This window comes from Aethalodelphis obliquidens, unplaced genomic scaffold, assembly GCF_003676395.1.
Source record: "Aethalodelphis obliquidens isolate GAN/ISIS:26980383/991018 unplaced genomic scaffold, ASM367639v1 scaffold36, whole genome shotgun sequence".
NCBI classification, from domain to species: Eukaryota; Metazoa; Chordata; class Mammalia; order Artiodactyla; family Delphinidae; genus Aethalodelphis; species Aethalodelphis obliquidens.
In genome coordinates, this window is record NW_020837980.1 from 19,343,288 (window position 1) to 19,366,215 (window position 22,928).

General features: G+C 45.9%; 1 protein-coding gene across 7 annotated transcripts in view; it reads right to left on the bottom strand.

The window, feature by feature from the left end:
• Positions 1–22,928, bottom strand: part of ETV6 (ETS variant transcription factor 6) — a 240,456-nt gene that overhangs the window by 126,654 nt on the left and 90,874 nt on the right. For 3 of the 7 annotated variants that reach the window (XM_027129587.1, XM_027129591.1, XM_027129585.1), the window contains exon 2: positions 14,681–14,810. In XM_027129587.1, coding sequence (XP_026985388.1) covers positions 14,681–14,810 — 130 coding nt within the window. Of the gene's footprint in view, positions 1–14,680; positions 14,811–15,357; positions 15,528–22,928 lie in introns of those variants that run through there. The other 4 variants (XM_027129589.1, XM_027129588.1, XM_027129586.1 and 1 more) reach the window with 4 other exon arrangements.

A 22,928-nucleotide genomic window follows, 5' to 3' on the forward strand; every position in this document is an offset into this window, starting at 1 on the left:
TCTGATTCCAGAACCTGTGCCTCTTCTACTTCATTAGCTTAAGCCTAATGAACACTGACCCCAAATAACACTTCCATCGTTCCTCCTCCCGGTCTGCTCCATAAAAAAGGGATTTAATTCATAAGGCACCTTCATGTCAAGTTAAAAAAATTCAGGCTGACTAAACTACATAAAATTATAAGTTCAGGTATGAGGACGTCATCCGCCCAGCGCAGACCCTCATTTTCTTCGACAGACCAGACTTCAGACCCGGCTCCCAAGACCAGAAGAGCACTTCCATTTACTGCCTGCAAGATTTTAAAGGCCAGTCTGAGGAAATGGCTGCTTTTTTTTTTACCCCATTGCTGAAAACATCTTCAATCATTGCTTTGTGTCAAAGGGGGAAAGAAAGAGGTCATTTCTGTGGGTCTTGGCAGCATGGGGCTCTCACAGAACCTATAAGGCCTCCGTGTAGGTCAGGATTGGGTGAAGCCACAAAGAAAGGCAGCGAGAGAGATGCTCCCAGCCTCCCTGCCGGCTGCTCGCAGAGCTGTTAAAGATAGAGATGGTGGCTTCTAATGGCAGGGGTGGGAGGAAGGGGGACGCAGAGGGCTGCGAGGGAAGGTGTGGGGGGATGGATATAATCCAGCATTCAGAAACCTGTCAGGATGGGATTTATTTTTGTTCTGTGAGGGAGTATAATAGGGCTTTGCCCGCACTCTCAATAGCTGTTTTGAAGTGAACCCGGCTGGTATGTCTTTAATTTGTCATTTCATTATGAAACTGTTTCCCTTCCAAGAAGCCTTCAAGTCAGGAAGCTCTGTCTGCCCACACAGGAAATTCCTTTGCTTCAACTTCCCCAAAAAGGAAATTTCCCTCAGAAGTGAGCCCAGCATATGCCTTTGAGCAGAGCTGTTTCAAGAAACTTTGGCAGCTGAGTCCTGAAAACACCCCTGGCTTGCTGGCTCCGACTGGGATGCTGGGATAAACAGTGTGGCTCTCTCCCCCCAGGGGATGGGGACCCCACTGAGATGGTCCCTGGCCCCCCTCTTCCTCCCTCTCCTTCATTCTCCTGAGCCCTTGTGCCAGCCAGCGCCCACCCTCCTGAGCTTTAATCCTCCAAGTCACACCCAGAGCTTTAACTCTCCAAGAGGGGATCCGTACCTGTCACTTTCATCAAGAAATAGGCATCCCTGATTATTTTTAACTGTAAGTTTGGCAGAATTATTTAACTTTTTAAACTCTATACGTGCATAACTTTGATTTAAAAATTTTAAATTAGTATCAGGGGGCTAATCTGAAGAGGAAACAGAGCTTGCACTGTTTGCACAGGATTATTTAAAGCAGAATTTGAGGTAATTGTGTGTATTAATCCGCTTCTTCCAAAAGGCGCAGACTCCAAAAAAAAAAAAGAAGAAGAAAAAGAAGAAAAAACAGGCATCTCCGAAGACATACCTACATCATACACGGGCACTTCGACACAAAGCACTCATTCTTGTCCTCAAGCCCACACACACTTAAGACTTCTGGTAGAAAGACTGCAGAATTTCAAACGAAGAGGGTGCACAAAAATAAAACAGCCAGTTATAGTTCCTAAAGCACTTGTATGGCCAAATGACCTTTTATCAAGGGTGGTGGGGTTTTTCTACACCAACTTCCCCGGTGAGGATCTGAAGTAAAACATGGACAGGGAGAAAATATCCCAAACCACAGCCTTATAAAAATTAATCTCTCAGACATACTGTGAATGACTAAGTGGGTGAGAGCCCAGAGCAGCTGTGCTGAAGTGAAGAATAATATATAATATTTTATGAAGCTTCTTAGTACAGAGGCATTAGCAGAAAACTGTGAGACCCACAGTTAAGTTTTTAATTTTCCATTTCCAATCACTTCATTAAAAAAAAAAAAAGTTGTGAAAAGGAAACGACGCAGAAACCTAAAGCACAAAATGAAGGAGTGATACTGAACTTCACAAACTGTGTCACAAGCGATGAGACAGAGAGACACACAGACAGATGAGGAACTAAGGCAGCCCTGGATTTTCACCCTGTACTTAAGACTGAACTTGAACGGCAGAGCGATAGGGTCCGATCTCATTACACTATGCGTGTGCCAGGACTCAGTAGGGCTATTATTTACCGGGAAGCAGAGAGATATTTAGGGGACTAGCTAGACTCCTATAGCCCCCTGAAATCTGAATATATTAACACTGAGGTTTGGGGTTGTGGTGGATGCTTTTTCGTGGAGTGGATTTGTGATTTTAGTTTAGTGAATGATTCTGTTTTTCTAAAACTTATGAGGTTTTAACCACAGTTGGATCGCACAGGGGGATCCAACACTATTTTTCAGGTTCTTAAAGAAAATGGTCTAGGGACTAGGTCTTTGGGGCAGCCTGGGAAGAAAGGGTCTGACCTGCTCGGCCACCTACTAGCTCTGTGACTTTGGCCACGTTCCTTAACCTCTTCAAACCTGACCTTCCATCAGTAAAGTGAGGGTAATAAAACTCAGTTCATAGCTCTGTTGTGAGGATTAAATGATATAATCCGTGTGAAGAGTCCCTATCGTAAGCACCGAATACATGGAAGTTATTGCTCCACACGGAGAGCTCTGAGGAATCTTTCTCCCGAGACCACACACCCACTCCTCATACAAGCCACCCACCCCCAGGCAGCCCCTTCAGTGTCCACACAAGCCAAGACGTTCCTGGCCACTTCGGCTTGAGATGTGGATTAACAGCTCCCTTACACCTGTGCAATCGAACAATTAGTCATCCCCGAGGTAGAGACATTTTGGTAAGAATGGTTGAAAAGCTTAAGGATTCAGATGTACAGCCCCAAGTTCACCGCTCCTCTCAAGAAAATGCAGATGACTTACACATTCTCATGTTGACAGTGAGCTAGAGAGGTCCAACAGTGTTTGGCCAATACGGATTCTGGCAACGTCTTGAGACCCACAGCCAGGAATAGTAAGTATCAGATTATTCATCTTGGTCTCACAGGTCCAGGTTCACGATGTTTTGTCTACATCAAGGGGTCTGGATTTTCCATCTAATCTTAGGTCTGTCTCCTCCAAGGGGAAGCCAGCCCCCAGCAAAATCATGGAGTTTATTTCCAACTCAGCCCCCTCCCTTGACCTTCCATGCTGACCACGGATCTTCTATTTCAAAAGATTCGATTTGATAAACTAATTTTCATTAAGACATTCAGGGACATAAGGTATTCATGATCTCTATCCAAGGTATCCTCTGCTATCATGACTATTTACTTTTAAAAGTGGAACTAGGTGGAAACAATGCCTGATCCAGATGGGATGTACCTGAGGAGAATTTCAGGTACCATCGTAGTTCGCCGTGGGAAATCTTCAAGTGCAGGGCACTCTTGTATCACTGCAGCTGAGTGACCACACACTCTGCTGAAGCATAACATGGGCCCTGTTCACAGACAACGATAAGCCCTCTGTCCTGGACCCAGAGTAGCACTGTCTGGACGATACAAGCGTAGAAGCTAGCCGCTTTCTGAATCTCAATACTCCTCCGGCAAACAAAGGAGCACCAGATGAGAGATGGCTACATAGCTGCATGTACGATGCCAACCCTACGATACCCAGTTGTACTTCTTCAGCTTCGTCCCCTGGATCACTTTGGGTGGCAGGAGTCCTCACAGAAGCTCCATGAAGCAGATGTCTGGAGTAATGGCTCTGAGACAGTCCCAACCAAATTCCCCACCCTACACACACCCAAACATACATGCACACTCATTTGGATTTATCTGAAGTGGAATTTTTTCTTTGCCCAGGAATCAAAAGACAAAACTTCTTCTTTCATAAGGCCCAAACACATTTTACCTCTGTATATAGATTTCTGTGGGTCTCTGAAGTACCTCTCAGCATGATCAGAGAACTACAGGAGAGTTTAAAAGGGCGTTTATAACCCATGACTCTCAAGTGGGGACTGTCTCTCCCAGGGAATTTCTACTTTTGTGTTCCTAAAAGGCCTCTAAGTAAAACCCCAAATATCTGGATGAAGAGTTGCATCACGGCCAGACTGTAAGCCCAGCGAGAAGCCCACGCCACGCCTGACGGAACGCGAAAGAGGGGAACGCGAACCGTCTGTCCAGGGTGGGGATTTCGTGAAGCGGCTTCACTGCCACATCGCAGGAAAAGCGAAAAGGGTAAGAGCGAGGGTACAGTGCTGTGAGAACGGCGGTGTGGAAGGAATCAGAGTGAAAAAGAAAGGGAAGAAGCTTCTCCCCCGCTCTGTGGACATCTAATAGGAAAATATGCCCGAGACGGAGAAACCCTCCAACACATCAGAAGAACAGGTTTGTGAACCTGCCTGGCCGTGGGGCTGCTTCCTGAATGCAGGCTCCGGAGGAGAAAGAATCATTTCATTTCCCCAAGAGGGTTGGCACCAAATCACTGGCTTATATTTGTTTCCCTACAAAGAGTTCCTGCCATTGGCGACCCAAGAGCTACTTAAGGAGGTAAAATAAACCCCCTCATCAGCTTTGTTCGCAAATCACCGCTGCTCTGGGCGATTCTTTTCTCCCTAATCCTACACCCGCTTTTCGCAGCTTTTGGCAATAAGTGGATGATTCGAGTAACTAGCTCAGGGCCTCTATTTAGAAATCGTTCCTTGGGTGCGAGCTTTCATGCCCAGGGGACGGTATAAGTGTCACGGATTCTCTCTGCTGGCCGCGCGGATGGAAATGTACTTAAAAGCGCAGCATCAAAGCTTTCACTTTAGGAGCTGAAAGCCTTCATTCCCTCGCCCACTGGGCTTTTTTCCCCCCATCGTTCATTAATGCAGTCTTAACTGTGCATGTGCGATGGGGCCGGCGGAATGAGGGGAGTGTGGCCCATCCGTGCAGATCAGCTGGCTCGGTAAAGCCCGAAACCCAGTGGACACCACCTACAGACGGAGCAAAATGCAGACTGTCATTTTTTACAGGTTACAGGAAAGGCAGATGAGCCCCCGGCTGCCGAGGGGATTCCCACAAATCATGCAGTTGGGGTCAAGGAGGGAGTTACCAGAAGACACACCTGTGCATAACGCACTAGGCAAACAGCCAAACTCACAGACGATCCTCAGGCCAGAAGGGGGGCTTGGAGAATGGGGGAGCGGGCCTGCGGTTCTGCTGTGAGGTCCTGGGACCCAGGGGAAGATGCGAGCGGCTGAGGCAGCCTTCAGGAGACCTGCCAGGCGGAGCAGCTGGCTCGGGTTCCCAGCCCACAAGAGCATTAACCAATCTCAATCACGGGCAGCGTAGGGAAGCGCCCAACGGCGGCGCTGGGGCGCTGAACTGCCGCATTTCCTTGCAGGAGGGCATATCCTCACAAAACAACCACAGCTAAAGTCGGGGATGATTGCCTGCGTCATTAAAAGACCACGATCTGCACTCAAATGTGCTGCTGAGTGCTCGAAATCAAGTGAATGATCGCCATCCTTCGCATTTACAGATAATGCGCCACGGCTGCTATGCCTTGTATTTCTCTGCTGGAATCAGAGAACAAGAAAATATCTGAGCGGGGAAGAGCCAGGGATTTTACACACGCAGGCCACTTCGCTTCACAGGCGAGGAAACCACAACCCTGGGAGGAAGAACGAGGTGTCTGAGACTGCCCCACCCACCACGGACCACGCCGGGCCAACTCTCCGAGGAATGACCGCAGACGAGAGCGTCCCCTGCTCTATGACCCTGCAGTAGAGTTGCCCAGAACGCAGGTCAGGTGGGTAAACCAAGGCAGCAACACATCCGACGATTTTTCCGAAGACGCGTGTCAGATTAACAAAAAGCGGTAGGCAGTGAAATGGTTTAATCTGTGAACCCAAGAATACAACCATCGTTCGAACACATCACCTTTCCTACCGTTTAGTAATAATCTGGGAGGTAGATTATCTCTTTAAAAAGATGGAAAATCGTGGACAACAGGCACCTCTTTTCACTTCATTTGATTTTGTCTCTAATACACCAGCATTTACAGATACCTGAAAATAAGTTGCAGACATCAGTCTCCAAAAAGGATTGAATTTGAAAATTTACCTTCCTCTAAGTTCAAAAGATAATTTAGTGTACGTTAGCTTGGATTTTCTCCTTCTAACCAACAGCTAGAGGGAAATGACTTTCAACAGCTCCTAATACTTTTAAGAAGCAACGTGGTGAAGTGCATACAAGTCTGGGTTTTGGAATTAGATCTGGATTCAAATTGTGCCCCCCCCCCACTTGCTCTCTGTATGACCTCTGGCATGTGATTTACCACTCGGAGCCTCAGATATAAACCAGATAGAATATCTACCATGTAGCGTTAGTGATCGTTCAGCATCAAGAAAGTGCTCGATAATCAGCGATGACAATGATTTCTTATCCCATACCCTATTGCAACAGAGATTCTCTAGAGTGGTACCTAATACACAATGGACTTCAGGATGGTGCTTAGGAGAAGCAAAGCTTCTGTAAACTGGAAGGTGGGGTATAATGACCAAAAAGGAAACTGATTCGCAAAGGTAAGCCACTCTTGGAAAACAAATGGATAATTAAACCCTAACACTCACTGTTACTTCTAAAGTGGAGCTACATAAATGCCCAATAGCCCTGAAATATTTCTTAAGACAGACCTCTCAACACTCACCTAGGTACCTTTTTTAAAAAAAGTGATTGTTACCTCTCTCCTTGCAAACCTTCCCCCCCGCCTCTTTAAAGCGGACCACTTTAGTGAAAGCCCCCAGCCCAGAACAGAGAATCCAGCCCTAGCCGAACTGGTGAAACAACATGTTCCCTGCACAGTCCTGCACGGATGAGAATTTTCCTCCCAGGCATTCTATCTACACCCACCCCACACACACAGAGCTCTTTATCTAGGGTCTGCATCTGCAGTCTGCATTTCTATTACTGAAATCTTAGCACCCCATTTGAGGCTATTTCTAACCAAGATCTAGAGGAAACAGAAATAGAGAATAATTTCAGAAGAATGGGGTTTGGTCCACCTACCAAAGATGGAGGCAGTAAATATCAGGGTGGGGGTGACTAATTATTCTTAGGAATTTACAGTCAGCATGTGGTCAGAGACAGGGACCCTTTAAGTCTCTCAAATCCTGCCCCACCTCGCTTCTGAAGAAACCAGAAAAAACAGCCACCCTACCCCAAAACACACATAGATGGTTCAGGCGACTGAATCAGAATCTTCTGATGGCAACAGTGAAATCGGCAACGCCCGAAGGTCCTTGGTTAACACTGACCTCTGGAAATGCATAAAGATGAAACGGGCAAAGTCAGGCCTGTCAGAAACTCCAAGAGTCTGAGCTACTTTGAACTCAGGCATGAAGCAAAACGGGAGAAACTATCTGTTATTTGAAGATGGAAACTTGCTCCCATTTGTAGAGACTCAGCCCAATCAATGTGCTTTGTGACGATGGGGAGGTCGTGGGGAGGAACCCAGGGAAGCACAGCTCGAGTCAACATTGTGTTGAATCTTTATCACACCAGCCAGCGAGTGTTACAGAGATACGTGTGAGGCTGGCTGCTTAACTGATGGACGGGGAGTCCCCAGTCTGCAGAACCCTAATATGCCAAGAGAAAGACCACAGCGGTACTGATGGTGGGGAAAATCCAAGGGGAGACAGGAGAGAGGACAAGGAAGAAATGGAAATATCATTTCTTATTTCCTGTTGTTCAAGTCTATTCATAGAATGAGCTGTTTCCCATCGACTTTTCTTCTTAAATGGATCTTCCGCTGCATCTGTCATAAAACTTCAACACTGGGTGCAGAATGGAGCCGGGTATCTCCAGGCTCATGTAAATATCCCACAGCACCAGGCAGGGACAACCCACAGCCAGTGACTTCCAAATGTCTACTTGGGAATTCCAAGGAAAGCGAGAGCCTTGCCCCCAACTCCCTGCAGGACCGCAACCACTTTGTCAGAGTATTTGTCAGAGGAACTGCCTTAAATGTACATGGAGTGCACGGCACGGAACGTGAAGTGAAAGAAAAGGTCGATTGACCTCTGGTTATATATTTTTTTTCTTAAAAAAAAAAAAGACATCTATAAATAGCTGCATTTATTGAAGCTGCTTCCTTATCAGGAAGCATGCAGCTAGGAATTAACGTCTGCCTGCATCGGAAATTCTTGCAGACAGCAAACCCAAAAAGGAAATTTCCCTTCCAAAGCATCCTGGCTGTTCTGTTGTGGCCTGTTTTTTCTCTTCGAGTTCTTTGAAGCCGCTACCCAGGGCCCTGTGCGGCTGGAAAAGCAGAAAGCCTTGAAAGTAAAAAGTGAAGGACCCCTAAGGAAGGCTTGAGGGGCACAAGAGAGAAAATGCTGGTGGCTGGCCATCGTTGTTAGAAGTCACGACTGCTTTGTCAAGAGACTGAGAAGGAAGTCTCCTTCCCCATGTCCCTGCCTCAACTCTGCTGGTGATGTCACCGTATGTCACAGGAAGCTGTGTGAGGAGGGGCCGTTTGGGGAGCCCTGATAATGGCTGAGGATGGGGGAGCATCTGTCAGGTCTGAGGAGGTAGGCAGGGAAGGTTGAAGAAGGAGATGGCAGATTCAGGCAAGGCCGGGGAAGCAAGTCGCTCCAGACAGAGGTACAGGTACAGTGAGGGAGGAAAAGGCCCTGGGATGGAGTGCCCCAGAGCAGAACCAAGCTCACAGAAATCACAGAGTCAGAAAATAAAGCTTACTTCCATCGCGACCTAGGGAAATCAGTCTCGATATGTGCAGACAGAACTCCAGGCCCTTTCTTTAATGAAACAAGCAAGCACATGCACGCTTCTCTTGGCCCTTGAAAGGGAAGACGCACCTCCTCAACACACAATTTACCAGTTGTGGAAACTGAAATAGAGCCCTCATGAGCTCCTGGCCACTGTTCGCCAGGCACTGTGCAAGATGCCACATGCAAATTAGCTCTGATACTTATAAGAAACCCTCATCAACTATATTTCAATAAAATTATTTTTAAAAACCCACAGAAGAAACAAAACAGACCAATACAAAGTTGCTAAGAGAGTAGATCTTAAAAGTTCTTATCACAAGAGCAAGAACTGGAACTATGTGTGATGATAGATCTTAACTGGGATGATCTCCAGGCTCATGTAAATATCCCTCAGCACCAGGTAGGGACAGTGGTCATTTCACAATACATACATATATTGAATCGTTATGTTGTACATCTGAAATTAATGTGTTATATTTCAAAAAATTTTTCCGTATTTTGATAATCATTGTGATTACGTAAGAGAATGTCCTTGTTCTTAGAAAAAATACACAGAAATATTTACGGGTAAAGGTAAAAAAAAAAGAAAAGAAAAGAAACCATCATCAGTAGGTGTTTTATGAAATTAAAGCCTTGGAGAGGTGAACTCATCTCTCTAATAGAGAGAGGCAGCCCTGGGATGCCAGCCCGTTCAGGTCTGTTGGAACTCAAGTCCTTCATATTGCTGTGCTTTTTCAACCAGAAACTCCGAAACAGCAGTGGGCCCTGTTCCCAAGAGGTCACTCCTGATGAAATCAGGGAATGTGGGGACTTGGGTGGGCCCTTCGTGGCCAGCGCTGTCCTGCTGGTGGCAGAGAGATACTGGATTTCAATGTCAGCTCACTCAAGAGGGAGAAGCAGGAGGAATGCGTGAGCAAAACTGAAATAATTATCCATTGAGACAGGCCAGCCCGTTGGGAGGCTCAGCACAAATGAATGGCCAAGCGCATGACTGGAGCCCTAGCTATGCCCAGTCCCCGCAGCCACGGCTACCCAGACGCCAACAGTCAGCACTGCCTCTGCTTTCAAGTCCGAGAGACTCTGCCATTATGTTTTCTCCTAGGAAGGGGAAATGGTGACTTCTGAAATAGAAATCATGTTAGATTCTTCACGTGCCACGTGAATGTGAACAATTCAGTGTAACTCTCTGAGCCATGGTCATCTCATCAATAAAATAGGATTAGTAACACCTAGGACTGCTGCATCATTAAATGAAACCACATATATGAACACATTTTGTTACTTATAATAATATAGAATACTAACTAAGATTGTCCTTAATTCCCATTTTTTGCCTCTTCTCTGGGAACGGAAAGAACTTGAACGTGTATAAAATTGTTGGCTGCTCCACTCCATAGCAAAGAGAAGCGCTGCATCTCTTTTCAATCTCCTGGCTCTAACCGAGCGACTGTCTTACACGCAGTCGCTCTGCTGAGACTGCAAAATCGCCCAAGGGGGTGAGCCACGAGGTCACGTTTCCAAAGGAAGGCATTAAATTAAATTATTAAACACACAAGCAGGAGCAGTAATGTAAGAATTCTGCAAGATTCACAAGGAGAGGAAGGAGAGCCAGGGGGCTATTTCTGGAGTTCCGACTCCAGACAAGTCTGCGCAGCTATTACGGCTATTTAAGAACCCGCAACGTCATAAACCGTAACCCTATTAAATGTGATGAATGAGTCCTGGGTTCCGATTTTTAAATATCAATTCCCAGGAATTTCAGAAGAGCAAACTGGCACCGCAAACGGCAAAGGCTTTAGACAGGCGGCATCCCATCAGCCTGTGATTAGAAGCAATTCTGTCGACTAAATGCGAGACGATTCTGTTAAAAGGAATTTAATAAGGAAAAGGCGTTCAGCGATTTAAAGTCTGCCCCATGCATCTGAAATACACGCACTGTGGTCACGTGGGCGGCCCGGGGCATCACGACTTGAGGCTGAGTATTTCACAGGGCTGGCATCAGCTCATAAGGCACATTTTGCTGCCCCCTTGGCACCCACCGGCCATTATTTAGAAAAAGTCGTCCCTGGGCAGACAAACTAGAGGGAGTCTCTCCTTCACACTAGGAGGCCGTTCACCACTCAGAGGATCAAGAGTGATCTCCTCCAGGCACTCTCGGGGCTCCACGGTCCTGTAAATGTTCTCAAGGTACCATGAAAGGTTTACTATCCCTTTAAAGAATGGAACTTTTCTGGACTTCCCTGGCGGTCCAGTAGCTAGGACTCCATGCTTCCAAAGCAGGCAGCGCGGGTTCGATCACTGGTGGGGGAAATAAGATCTCACATGCCGCACGCAGCCAAAAAATAAATTAATTATTTAATAAATTCAAAGAATGGAACTTTTCATTTTCACCTACCTGCTGTAATTGTCACACTTCAGCTCTTCTAGCCTCAAGCTTTAAAAAGAAAATTTAGTACCCTACATGGAAGGAAGGGGGGAAAAAACCTTTCTATCTTCTCAATAAACAAACTTGTGTCTGCTCTCCTGGTGCAACAAGGAAGTTCCAGGAAGCTGCCGCAGGACTCTGGTGGGTGGGAGGGCAGGGAGGAGGCCTGGCCAGGATGGTACGGGGCTGGCCCTCCTCCCCTTGGCCCAGACTGCCCCTGCCTGTCCCTTTCAAGTCCTCTAGAATCACCACTTCGGGCTTGCCCCAGTTATCACTTTGGTGTTTTTTTGTTTTGTTTTGTTTTTATCAGAGGCAAGGAAGAGGAAAAGCCATTACTTTCTACATCTCAACAGCTTCCTAAGTTGTCACACTGTGTCTTCAGCTTGCCCTGTGTTTGCAGAACAAAATGGTGAGAAACCTGCAGTACGAGAACCTTAAATATTATGATTCCTGCCTTCCGCCCTAACCAGGAAAGGCTATCTATTGATTTAAGAAGGAAAGGAGAAGAAGAAAGGGTTAAGAGAGAAAGGGTTTATCTGGAGATCAATGAGGACAGAGGGCGAAAAGAAGCCACTTGGAGGCATACCAGTCTGGTGAGTATCTCTTTAAAACAAGCGGCTAAAAATGCTTTCAACCCAGCAATACCATAAATGTCCTGCCGCTGTCTTGGCTTTCGGATTCTTCCCCGTACTTTCCACGAGCATTCCGCTGGGAATTGTCTGGAATCCCAGATTCAAACAGCAATAACCCAATTCCCTCGTTAGAATATTTATTTTCTTTTCGGTTTGGAAACCCAGCTGGGATGCATCCTCAAGTATACGACACGGCCTCAACCATCCTAGGCACTCCAGGAGATGTTTCTCAAACAGCACAATGGGCAGCCGAGTGCTGGAACAGGACAGGGAGGCGGGCAGCTCAGTCTCCTGTGGAAAGTCCCAGCTGAAGACAGACAGCAAGAGCCTGGGAACCTCCACTTTCAGAGGATTCATTCCAGATGTGGGAACAAATGGTGTTACCACGGGGCTGATGCAGATTGCAAGGAGGGCTCTAGAGTCAGGCTGCCAGACAGGAGCATTCAGACAAAATCATCACCATGACCTGAATCCCTAACCTAACAACTGACTATGTTCTAAGGCCAGCAGTAATGTGCTATAGTTCTATATCTGATAGTTCTCTACGGGGGCATCCACCCACCCATCCCATCCATCCATCCAAGGGAGATATGCGAACTATTCAACAACTGATCCACCAGTTAGAACAGAGTCCAGCCAGAAACCAGCCCTCTGGCCACATTAGTGAATAGTGGCTAACCGTCAACCCTGAATTCATCCATCCATCCAAGAAGTACCTATTAAACACACTTACATCACGGCCTAACAGATAAAAGCCCAGGCTCTGGAGGCAGACGGAACTGAGTTTGAACCCTGACTCTATCTCCTACTGACTGTGTGACCTTGGCAGGTTACTTAAATTCTCTAAGCCCTAAATTCCTTATGTGTGACATGGATATAACAAAAATACCTACAAGGATCGCTGTGAGAATTAAATAATTTCCATAAAGGACTTCACATAGTGTCTGGTACAGAGGCATCCCACAATAGCTATTAGCTACTCTGACTGTGTGCTAGGCACATGGCAGGGCCCGACAAGACAGTGGTGAGCGGCACCGCTGTGACTCCATGAGGAAACTGTCAACCCAAGAAAAAAAGTAAAGTGTTGGTATGGAAGAAACAGTTCCAAGTAGGGAAAAGGATGTCTTAGGTGAGATCATAATCTTTTCAAGTTAAGAGGGCTGTTGAACATTCTCCTGTCCAATCACAATTTTGTATGGTAGGAAAACTGAGTGTTAGGAGGGCTGACTCACAGTCGAACAGCTAGTCTAACAGCAGAACTAGTTAAGAATTACAACCTGCTGACGGTCAGTTCGTTGTGTTTGTTAGTGCGTTTTACCGTGGTAACATTTTATGCAGAGGCAGTTCTGTGGCCAAAGAGCTTACATATGTGAAGTTCAGAGACAGACCAGGAGTTAGGGTCTTTCCGGAGGCTGGGGGATGGGCTGTGTCAAAGTACAGGAAGAAAAAGCCATGAAACCTCAGCCTGCTGGGGACAGGAGTTTATTATCTCTTCTTCTCTCTTTATGGAGACTTCAGCCTCCATAAGGGCAAGGAGTTGGGTCTGCTTGGTTCATTTCTGTATCCTGGCAACCAGAAGAGTGCCTGGCACAGTGCAGGTAACTATTTGTTACCAATAATAGGTAACTATTTCTTACCAATACCAGTTAATCAGTAACTATTTGTCGAACGAATAAATGAAGGAGATTAGGTAGCAGGAGTGCTTTCTCTGCATGGCCTGAGTATGTTCCACCCCAAAGTGAACGGTCCTGAAGTGAATAGCTTGGTCACAGAACAGCTTGGGGAGGGAAAAAAGGCTGTTAGTGGTCTCTTTCCCAGGCTGTCTGCTCACAACGCTCACTGGTGCCACAAAACTCCATTCTGCTGAGTACAGCCGTGCCCTCGATCGTGACCATGGCATCTTCACAGTCCCAATCTCTTCTTTAAAAGTTCAGTGTGGAGAAGAGGGTAGACTGAAGCTGGAGTGTGCTGACCCTAGTATATACCAACTTTGTAAACACTGATGGATGCAGCAAGCTGGAGGAGGGGAAGGGTTCTCATGGCCCCCAACTCCCTTTCAAGGATCCCAGCCACCATCCTCACTGTCGGGGAGAAGGGGTACGCCAGCAATGCACGCCGAGTACCTCCCAGCATCACAGTCATGTGATCTGCTGAATGAGCACAGAGAGAGGAAGGAGAAGCCCGCATCCTCTCTTGCTGTTCCCCACTCTCAGCAGGCAACCTTCTGCTTTCCGAGGAGGGATGGGCCAGGCGGAGCAGAATAATCTGGGAAGCACAAGCACGCCCGAAAAAGACGGCAAGTACAACTGGGCCACCATTCAAGTCATGAGGAATCAACTAGGGAAGGGCCAAGGTGACCCCCCCACACACACCTCCCGCCGTGGCGCGTCCTCCATAACCTGGACTCGTGCCCTGAGGCTAACAGTCAAGCCAGAGAACCTGGCATTTTCTTGGACACCGCGACCAGGGTGGCAATCAGGTGATGCATTCTCCCCGGCTGCGCTCGGCATGCCGGATCATCGGGGCTGGGTGGCAGCTCAAGAAAGAAAGACAAAAAGGAAAGGACGGGTGCTGGGTGCTTTTGAAGCCTGGCCCCAGCAGCACAAGTGGGGAGGCCCCGACGCCCTGCTGAGCTGCTGCGGGTAGTATGTCATAGTCAAGAGACGAAATGAACACGCAGAGAAACGACAGCCAGGAAGCTCAAGCTTTTCAAAGCCATTGGCAGGTGGGAGGGGGCGAACGATGCCAAAGCAGCTTCGGGAGGTCGTGGGAAAACCATCTCAGGGTGCGCCCCTGCCCGGCTTGCAGCCCCGCCTCCCTGCCACCACCACCCGCCCCCCCACAGCGGTCGATCCTTCTGTCCAGCTGTCGGTCCGTCCGTCCCGTCCAAACCCCCCCCCCCCCCCCTCCATCCCGGGGCGCGTGAACACTCACGCAGGTGCGCGGGCAGGCGGATCGAGTCTTCCTCCATCCTGAGCGCTCGGGGCACTGGCACATGAAGCGGCGTCGAGGAAGTGTAACTGGGCACCGGGCTCTCGGGGGGTGTATATGAAATCCGTTCCTGCTGTTAAAAAGAAGGGCAGCAAGAGGGGAGGGGGGGAAAAAGACAATGAAAGCCTGGAACTGAGGGCTGACATCGCGAGGGGGCGGGTTCGGGGCGTCTGGGTGCTGGTCCCCTCTCTAGACACTCTGTGCAGCTGTCTTTCAGATCGCCAGCATCAGGGATTTGTAACAAAACGCGGGAAAGGTTTAAAATCGGGCTTTTCCTTTGCCCTCGGCTAAATAGGTGTCCTTTTTTTTTTCTTTTTTTTCCCCTCTCTGTACTAGTTGTTTGTTCCAGTAAAAAGAGGGGAGGCAAGACCAAGGGAATGAACCAATATGTCTAAGAGGATGGCGTTAAAGACTCCTATCTCAAAAATTACTCTTCCGGTCCCATAATTAATGTCACCAATACATTAAAACCACCTTCCCTCTTCTCTGGCAATATCCGCATCTTCTAATCAAAGTAGGATTCCACACTCAGATCCAATGAGAGGTGAGCCCAAAATGATGGCTTATAAGTTCGAGATTTTAGTTAATAAACCTGCAAGCAAGATTTGTCTCTCACCTACCTATCTCATGACACAGCTACCACCACCAAAAACCTCCAGTGTTTCATTTTTCCCTTCATCGCAGGGAATGCTCTGCCACCAACAGATATCTCCTTGTCCCCTTACGCTCCATCTTAGAACCAATAATTTCTTTCCTTCGGAAGCATCTCAAGGCTCATGCAAAGAATAACCTGCATTTAAGGAAGTACGGTTTAATCGAAGATTCTTACTCAACTGACAAGGAAAGGGGGAGGGGAGACCCAGCACACCCACTGTTTAAATTCAAACAGGTGGCATTTGTTAGATCAATTAAAACAACTGGATGGGATGGGAAGGATTAGTTTTCAGTTAAAAACGTGCCAACTAATGGCAAGAAACCAACTATGGTGTACACCGGGGAGGGCAGTGCGACTTGCATCTGAGATCGACAAATACCAACTAGTTTGACTTGCAGTCCATACATAAACCACAGAAACTAAAAGAAGTTGTGTTTAACAGGGCAAAGTAAATTGGGACACACACGGTCCAAAAATAAGATGGGGCGGGAGGAGATCGGTAAGATGCCGTTGTGAAAACAAAAATGGAGCAAAAGAAAAATCACAGATTTAAACAAAACGAAAGGGGTGTTTACGTATTGGAAAGAGTTCTCTAACATTTTATACTCCATCAAATATGCAAAGGGAAGCAGGGGAGTCCCCCAGCCCTGTAACCAAACTGAAGCTTCTCTTCTGCTCATAACCCGGAAAGTTTGGCAGCTGTGGTGGAAGTTTCGATTTTAAATGAATATATACATATTTTTGTAATTTCCGAATGGAATCACAATAACTTCCCTGAGGCATCCTCTACCAGCAACTAGGGCCTTTGGAAGATTTCTGTTTAAACATACATCCCAAAGTTTCCTGGTGAATTTCTTAATTAAGGGCAGACACATACACCCTAGATTTCATTTCTGGATCAATGGAGACTTCCTGTGAAAGGTCATCCAGAGGCAAAACCTTCAACTTCACTTTTCTTGAACTTTACCAAACATCACACATATTCTGAGCAACTCTAACTTAAGGAGGAGTTATATTTTTGGTGTTTGGCTTGGGGTTTTTGAGGTGAAAAAGTCAGACATAAACACACATATGGGAAACATACGAAATCTGCTGAGGGGTTTTTCAAGGTGAGCTAGGCTTTTTTAAACATTTTAAACATAGTCTGTTTTTCTAGTTTAACAAATTCTCCATACACTTCACCCCTTGAATAACACCCCACTGCCACCCCAGTCCCAATATACGTCTCGATATCTTATCTACCATTACTTTATTCCCAGAAATAGCTTTCTGTTTTGTTAGGGTTTTTGCAGAACTGAAACTGTTGATGAAGAAAACACGGTGCAGCCAGATAGCTTTCAGATGGCATGGCATGAGTGTGAGAAAAAAGAAGATGGCATTTCCTAAGACGGTGACTTTCCCTTAAAGCAAGGAGAAAGTTAGAAGATTCTATAACTAGTCCACGCGAGAGAGAGGCCACCTCTCTGCGCTCCCTCACCCTCACCAACTCCATCAAGGATGGAGCCCTCAAGGCAGATTGTACTTTATTTCTTGGGGAAATATACCTCCAGCCTGCGACGCGCTCAATTATCGTTGTGTTGTACCTTCTTTTCACTGTACTTTCTTTGGAGGCAGCCCCCTGTGTGTTTACATTTGTGTGTGGTTCCCAGTCCTTCCTGCTACACTGAATGCCACACTTCAGGGCTTGGCCTCGGATTTTTATGCCACACCCCCACACGTCCAAACAATTGCAGATGAAGACAACCTTGCTATTTCATGATGAAACCTATAAAGAGAAGGCCGGACACCGAGTGACTGTGGAAACTGAATGCCTCTCACTCCTGATGATGGATTCCACTCAGCAACACTGCGACATCCTAAGCCTGGGACGGGAAGCTCTTTTCAAAGGTTTCAATGAAGAGATTTGTCAGTAACAAAAGAAAGGGTGGGTATCTTGACCAAGAGGGGGAAAAGCAAAATGTGCTTCTAGGGTCTTGAGCAGCAATTTGCTAGCGGCTGTTACACTACCGCGACCCTGGGCTTAGCAGCCAGCACAGCACTCAGGGGACCCCGGAAAGGACGCCGCCCAGCGTGTGGGCTCCTTTCCGAGGAGAAGCAAGCACACACCTGGGCATCCCCCACCAGACTTATGTCCCTTGTCTCTCTTTCTGTCAATCTCTAGGGTGACTCACGTGGTCCTCATTTTAACATCTGTTATTCTAACCATGCACTTAACATCTACCGTGGTACAAGCAGCAGACTATCAGCAGTGAGGAATATGAAACAAACACTGCTATCCCCGATGGAGACATCCAGGCAGAGGGGCTTAAAGAGACTAACATCCGATTCCCCCCAATAACGGAAACCTCTTTATTCTCAGAACTGCCTCTCTGGTCCAACCCCAAGGAAGGGAAGGGGAGTACCCCCGCTTACAGCGTATTCACCTCGAGAGCAAATTGTCAGTCGGATGAAAACCAGAGGTGTTTTATTTGAACATCACAGAGGGGAATAACGATTTCCCCAAGAGGATTATAACCACTGCTCTAATTAAATTAAAATGCTGCTGACAGTGACATTAATGCATTCAAGCGTTGGAGGGGGATACACTGCCAGCAGAGGTCAATGATGTGACTAAAAATGCCGTGATGTGGTCACATTATTGTTTAGATACTGAAAAAGGAAACATGCTGCTCTCAAATGTGCAGGCACAACCTACCAAACCAACTGGGCAGAACAAAAGGGAGCACTGCCGTTTCTAAGGCCAATTGTAATACCTCTGAGAAGGGGTGTTGGAAGAGCAGCACAAAGCTCTGGAAGGAGAAAATAAGGCTAAAAATAGTTTTAGGCAAAGGATGAAATGTAAATGTTACTAACCATTATAGAAAGCTTTCAAAACATTAAATGGAATGCGGAGTTAGGGTTGCTACAATCACGCTATTGAAAGTGAGCTCTATCCCTGACCATGAAGGGTCACAAGGTGACCCTTCAAGAGGCAGTTCTGAGAATAAAGAGGTTTCCGTTATTGGGGGGAATCGGATGTTAGTCTCTTTAAGCCCCTCTGCCTGGATGTCTCCATCGGAGACAGCAGTGGTTGTTTCAAGGTGACCCATCTAATGCTGCTCATTTTTTAAAAAAATTTATTTTATTAAAGTAGAGTTGACTTACAGTGTTGTTAATTTCTGCTGTACAGCAAAGTGATTCAGTTATACATATATATACATTCTTTTTCATATTCTTTTCCATGATGGTGTATCACAGGACATTGAATATAGTTCCGTGTGACATACAGTAGGACCTTGTTGTTTACCTATTCTATATATAATAGTTTTTGCAACTGCTAATCCCAAACTCCCAATCCATCCTTCCCCCACCCCCTTCGGCAACCAGAAGTCTGTTCTCTGTGTCTGTGACTCTGTTCCGTAGATAAGTTCATTTGTGTCATATTTTAGATTCCACGTGTAAGTGATATCATACGGTATTTGTCTTTCTCTTTCTGACTTACTTCGCTTAGTATGATAATCACTAGGTCCATCCATGTTGCTGCAAATGACATTATTTCATTCTTTTTTATGGCTGAGTAATGTTCCATCGTATATATGTACCACATCGTCTTTATCCATTCATCTGCCAGTGGACATTTAGGTTGCTTCCATGTCTTGGCTATTGTGAATAGTGCTGCTATGAACGTAGGGGTGCGTGTATCTTTTTGAATTATAGTTTTGTCCAGGAGTAGATGCCCAGAAGTGGCACTGCTGGATCATATGGCAACTGTATTTTTAGTTTTCTGAGGAACCTCCAGACTGTTCTCCATAGTGGCTGCACCAATTTACATTCCCACCAACAGTGCAGCAGGGCTCCCTTTTCTCCACGCCTTCTCTAGCATTTGTTATTTGTAGACTTTTTAATGATGGCCATTCTGACCCGTGTGAGGTGGTACCTCATTGTAGTTTTGATTTGCATTTCTCTGATAATACTTAATAATTCTGCTCATTTTTAAACCAACCGCTTAGAACCTGTGACTACTGCATAAACCAAGCTTGCATGTCTCGTGTTCAGTAGGAGAGTGGCGTTTATCCTTCCTCCACGCCCACCCCATGGCTGCCTTTTACAGACAAGAGACAAAAACTGAATATTATTATCACCAAAAAAGGCTTTCCTTTTCAAAATTATTGAATATAGAGCTTCTATAAATCATGGGGATCCCCCAGCACGTTTACACATTTGTTTTTACGTCACTAACTCTTTGAAAAAGCTGAAAGGCTGAGAAATTTAGAGCTTACTGACCATTAAATACTAACCTTCTGGAAATAAAGATAAGGCGTTTCTGTAATAGAGAAAAACAGAAATAAAGTCTGGTTGTACAGTCCACCGCCCCAAATCTGGGGATTCACCAACTACGGATCGAAAACATGCAGGGGAAAACAAATTTCAGAAAGTTCCAGAAGCAAAACTTGAATCCGCCATGTGCTGGCAACCACTTACATAGCATTTCCATTGTATAAGTAATAACGACACGACTTAAAGTATGCGGGAGGATGTGTACAGATTATATGCAAATACTACACCATTTTATTTTATATAAGGGACTTAAGCATCTGTGGATTTTGGTATCCTCAGCGGTCATGGAACCAAACCCTCCTGCAGATACCGAGGGACAACAGTACTTGCAAAGAGATGGTTTAGAGGTAATTTCAAAGATTTCTTGACTGTAGAGCTAAGATGCCCTTGATATAGGAACTTTTTCCAGAAATAGCCCCCGTCCCCATTAGGAGTGCCAGGATTACCCCGAAGGTGGTTTCTGAAGCCTGTGTAAAGTCTTGAGGACAAAGAGTGTGATGGAAACAGTGGTGCCCATGGACCATTTCCCAAGGAAATACAGTAAAAATGCTGCAGGTGCACTTTTCATCCTGCTACACTTAGGTGTCCCTTCTATGCACTGAAAGCCAGCAACCCAGACAAGAGGGGAAACAGTAGGCACCACAGGTACAGCGGTCGTGCTAGTAATATTCAATATTTTGAGGGAAGGACTTCCTTCTCTTTTCCACCCTGCAGATTTTTAGGAAAGCTGCCTGGGAAAGCTGATGCTTCTACTACAGTCATCTTCTACAGACTAAAGAAATCTCTCCTATGGGAAACTATTTACTGAGATTTACTCAACTGAAGTCTGAATACACAGTTATTTAACTACACCCTTCTGGCTGCAGAATAATTCAAAGTGATGGCTTTGGCTTTCATTAAATAAGCTTTCATTAATAAGCAAAAGCAACCCATCACCAAAAAACTGAACAAGACTGAATTCTGAGCTGCACAGTTTTCTAGGTTTTTGGTGCCAGGGGTGCAAACAGAATACACAACAACCTAAACTAACACACTCTTGATTGCCAAGTTCTTTCACTTGAAAAACTACACTGAGTATTTTGTTCACCCCCAAATTTAGCAAGATCAACTTAAAGGACTTGCGGAAAGATGCAAACGTCACTCTTCTTTGCTAAACTTACACACAGCCACAGTCCACAATATCTTTCGCAGCTTTCGAGAAAGAAACAGCGTGCTTTAGGATCTGGGGTGAGAACAGTATACCTTAGGCTGTGAGGGATTCAAATAAGAATTGCGAAGTAGAACACCAGGTCCATCAAATCACAGCAGTGAAGTTGTGATGCTGTCTTTCCCTCCCACAGAGGCTCCAGGAGACGTCTTTTAAACAAGTGACCGGAGCCGGTTCCCCTCTTAGTGCCCATCTCCTCTCCTGAGAGAAACATCCCTCTTGGTGCTGAGTCATCAGATTTTTACACCCCAATTGGTCTTTGGCTTTTAACATGCTTGCAGTCATTTCCAGCAGGAAAAATGGGAGTACCCCATGAAAACAGAATGGGCAGGAGCTACACTCCTGGTCTCTGGAGCGATCTCCCTTGGTCACCCAGACGCCCATTCAGCCCTTGAGGGGGAGGGTACGCCCCACAATCTACATTTACACTGACGTGGGGATCATCTGAGGAGCCTGGCTTCACCTGTCCAAGGAGTGCTCTTGCTTCAGGCACTGAAGAAGATGGTTCGGGACCTGAACTATGTAAATTCCTACATGCTTAGAACTGAAATACAGTCCTTTTCCTCCTCTTCTTAAGGCTACTCTACCCTAAATCAGAAGACAGCGTATTGTGTCTATCAAACAGATACAATTAAGTCAAAGCACCTTAAGTCTTTCTTTTGCCCAGAACTAAGTTATCGATGCACAATTGGATGAAAGAAAAGAAGCATTAGCAATAGCCCACGCAATCAAGCACTGCTGTAAAAGGCCACTAAGGTTTTGTTCTCCTATGATTGTTATGAAAGCTTTCAGCATTCATCAAGCATCCACTAGGAGGCAAGGCCTGTACCAGGCATTACGAATCCTACCACCTTTAAGTCCTAGGATTTCTAAGATGGCCCCAATATTAAAAATTCTGTCCAGGACATGGAAGCAACCTAAATGTCCATTGACAGAAAATGGATAAAGAAGATGTGGTACATATATGACATACATACAATGGAATATTACTCAGCCATAAAAAAGAACGGAATAATGCCATTTGCAGCAACATGGATGGACCTAGAGCTTATCATACTAGGTGAGACGGAGAAGGACAAATATCATATGATATCACTTACATGTGGAATCTTAAAAAAACGGTACAAATGAACCTATTTGAAAACAAAACAGAAATAGTGTCACAGATGTAGAAAACAAACTTATGGTTACCAAGGGGGAAAGGGCGGGGGAGGGATAAACCGGGAGACTGGGATTGACAAATACTCACTACTATATATAAAATAGATAACTAATAAGAACCTACTGTATAGCACAGGGAACTCTACTCAATACTCTGTAATGACCTATATGGGAAAAGAATCTAAAAAAAGAGTGGATATGCGTATATGTATAACTGAATCACTTTGCTGTAAAGCAGAAACTAACACAACATTGTAAGTCAATTATACTCCAATAAAAATTAATTTTAAAAATTTTGCATCACTTTACCCATAAATACATATGGGTACTCATACATAAATACTTATACTCCTCAGAACATATGTCCCAGTCTTGGTTGGAAAATATAGTCATTGCGACAACCAGGGAGGGAAGCTAGCATTAAGGGAGCGCTTGGCATATACTTCCCACGAAGCCTTTATTTTATTTCAGACTCACAATAACCCTGCAAGGAAGGCATCATGACCCCCATTCCACATGATGAACCTGATCTGAAGATGGCAGGGGGGAAGCAATCTGTTCTAGTCACCAGCTCGGGAGATGGTACGGCTGGTAAAAAGAGGAGACATAAGAAATTACATTGAAGTAGGGCCAGCCCGTCCACAGTGGCTTCACAACTAATGGTGACTCCCACGAGGTAAGTTCAAGCTTGTAAGAACAGCTGCAGCTTTGGAATATTTCATTGCTTCGTGCCCTCACTCCTCACAGAATTCCAGGGGGGTCCCCGAGGGTTGCTCCACAGAGGCCCTGAGCCAGGGTGCTGACTGTCTTAAGCCTGTTGCTTCTGCTACTGGGAACAAAGATGGAGGGCG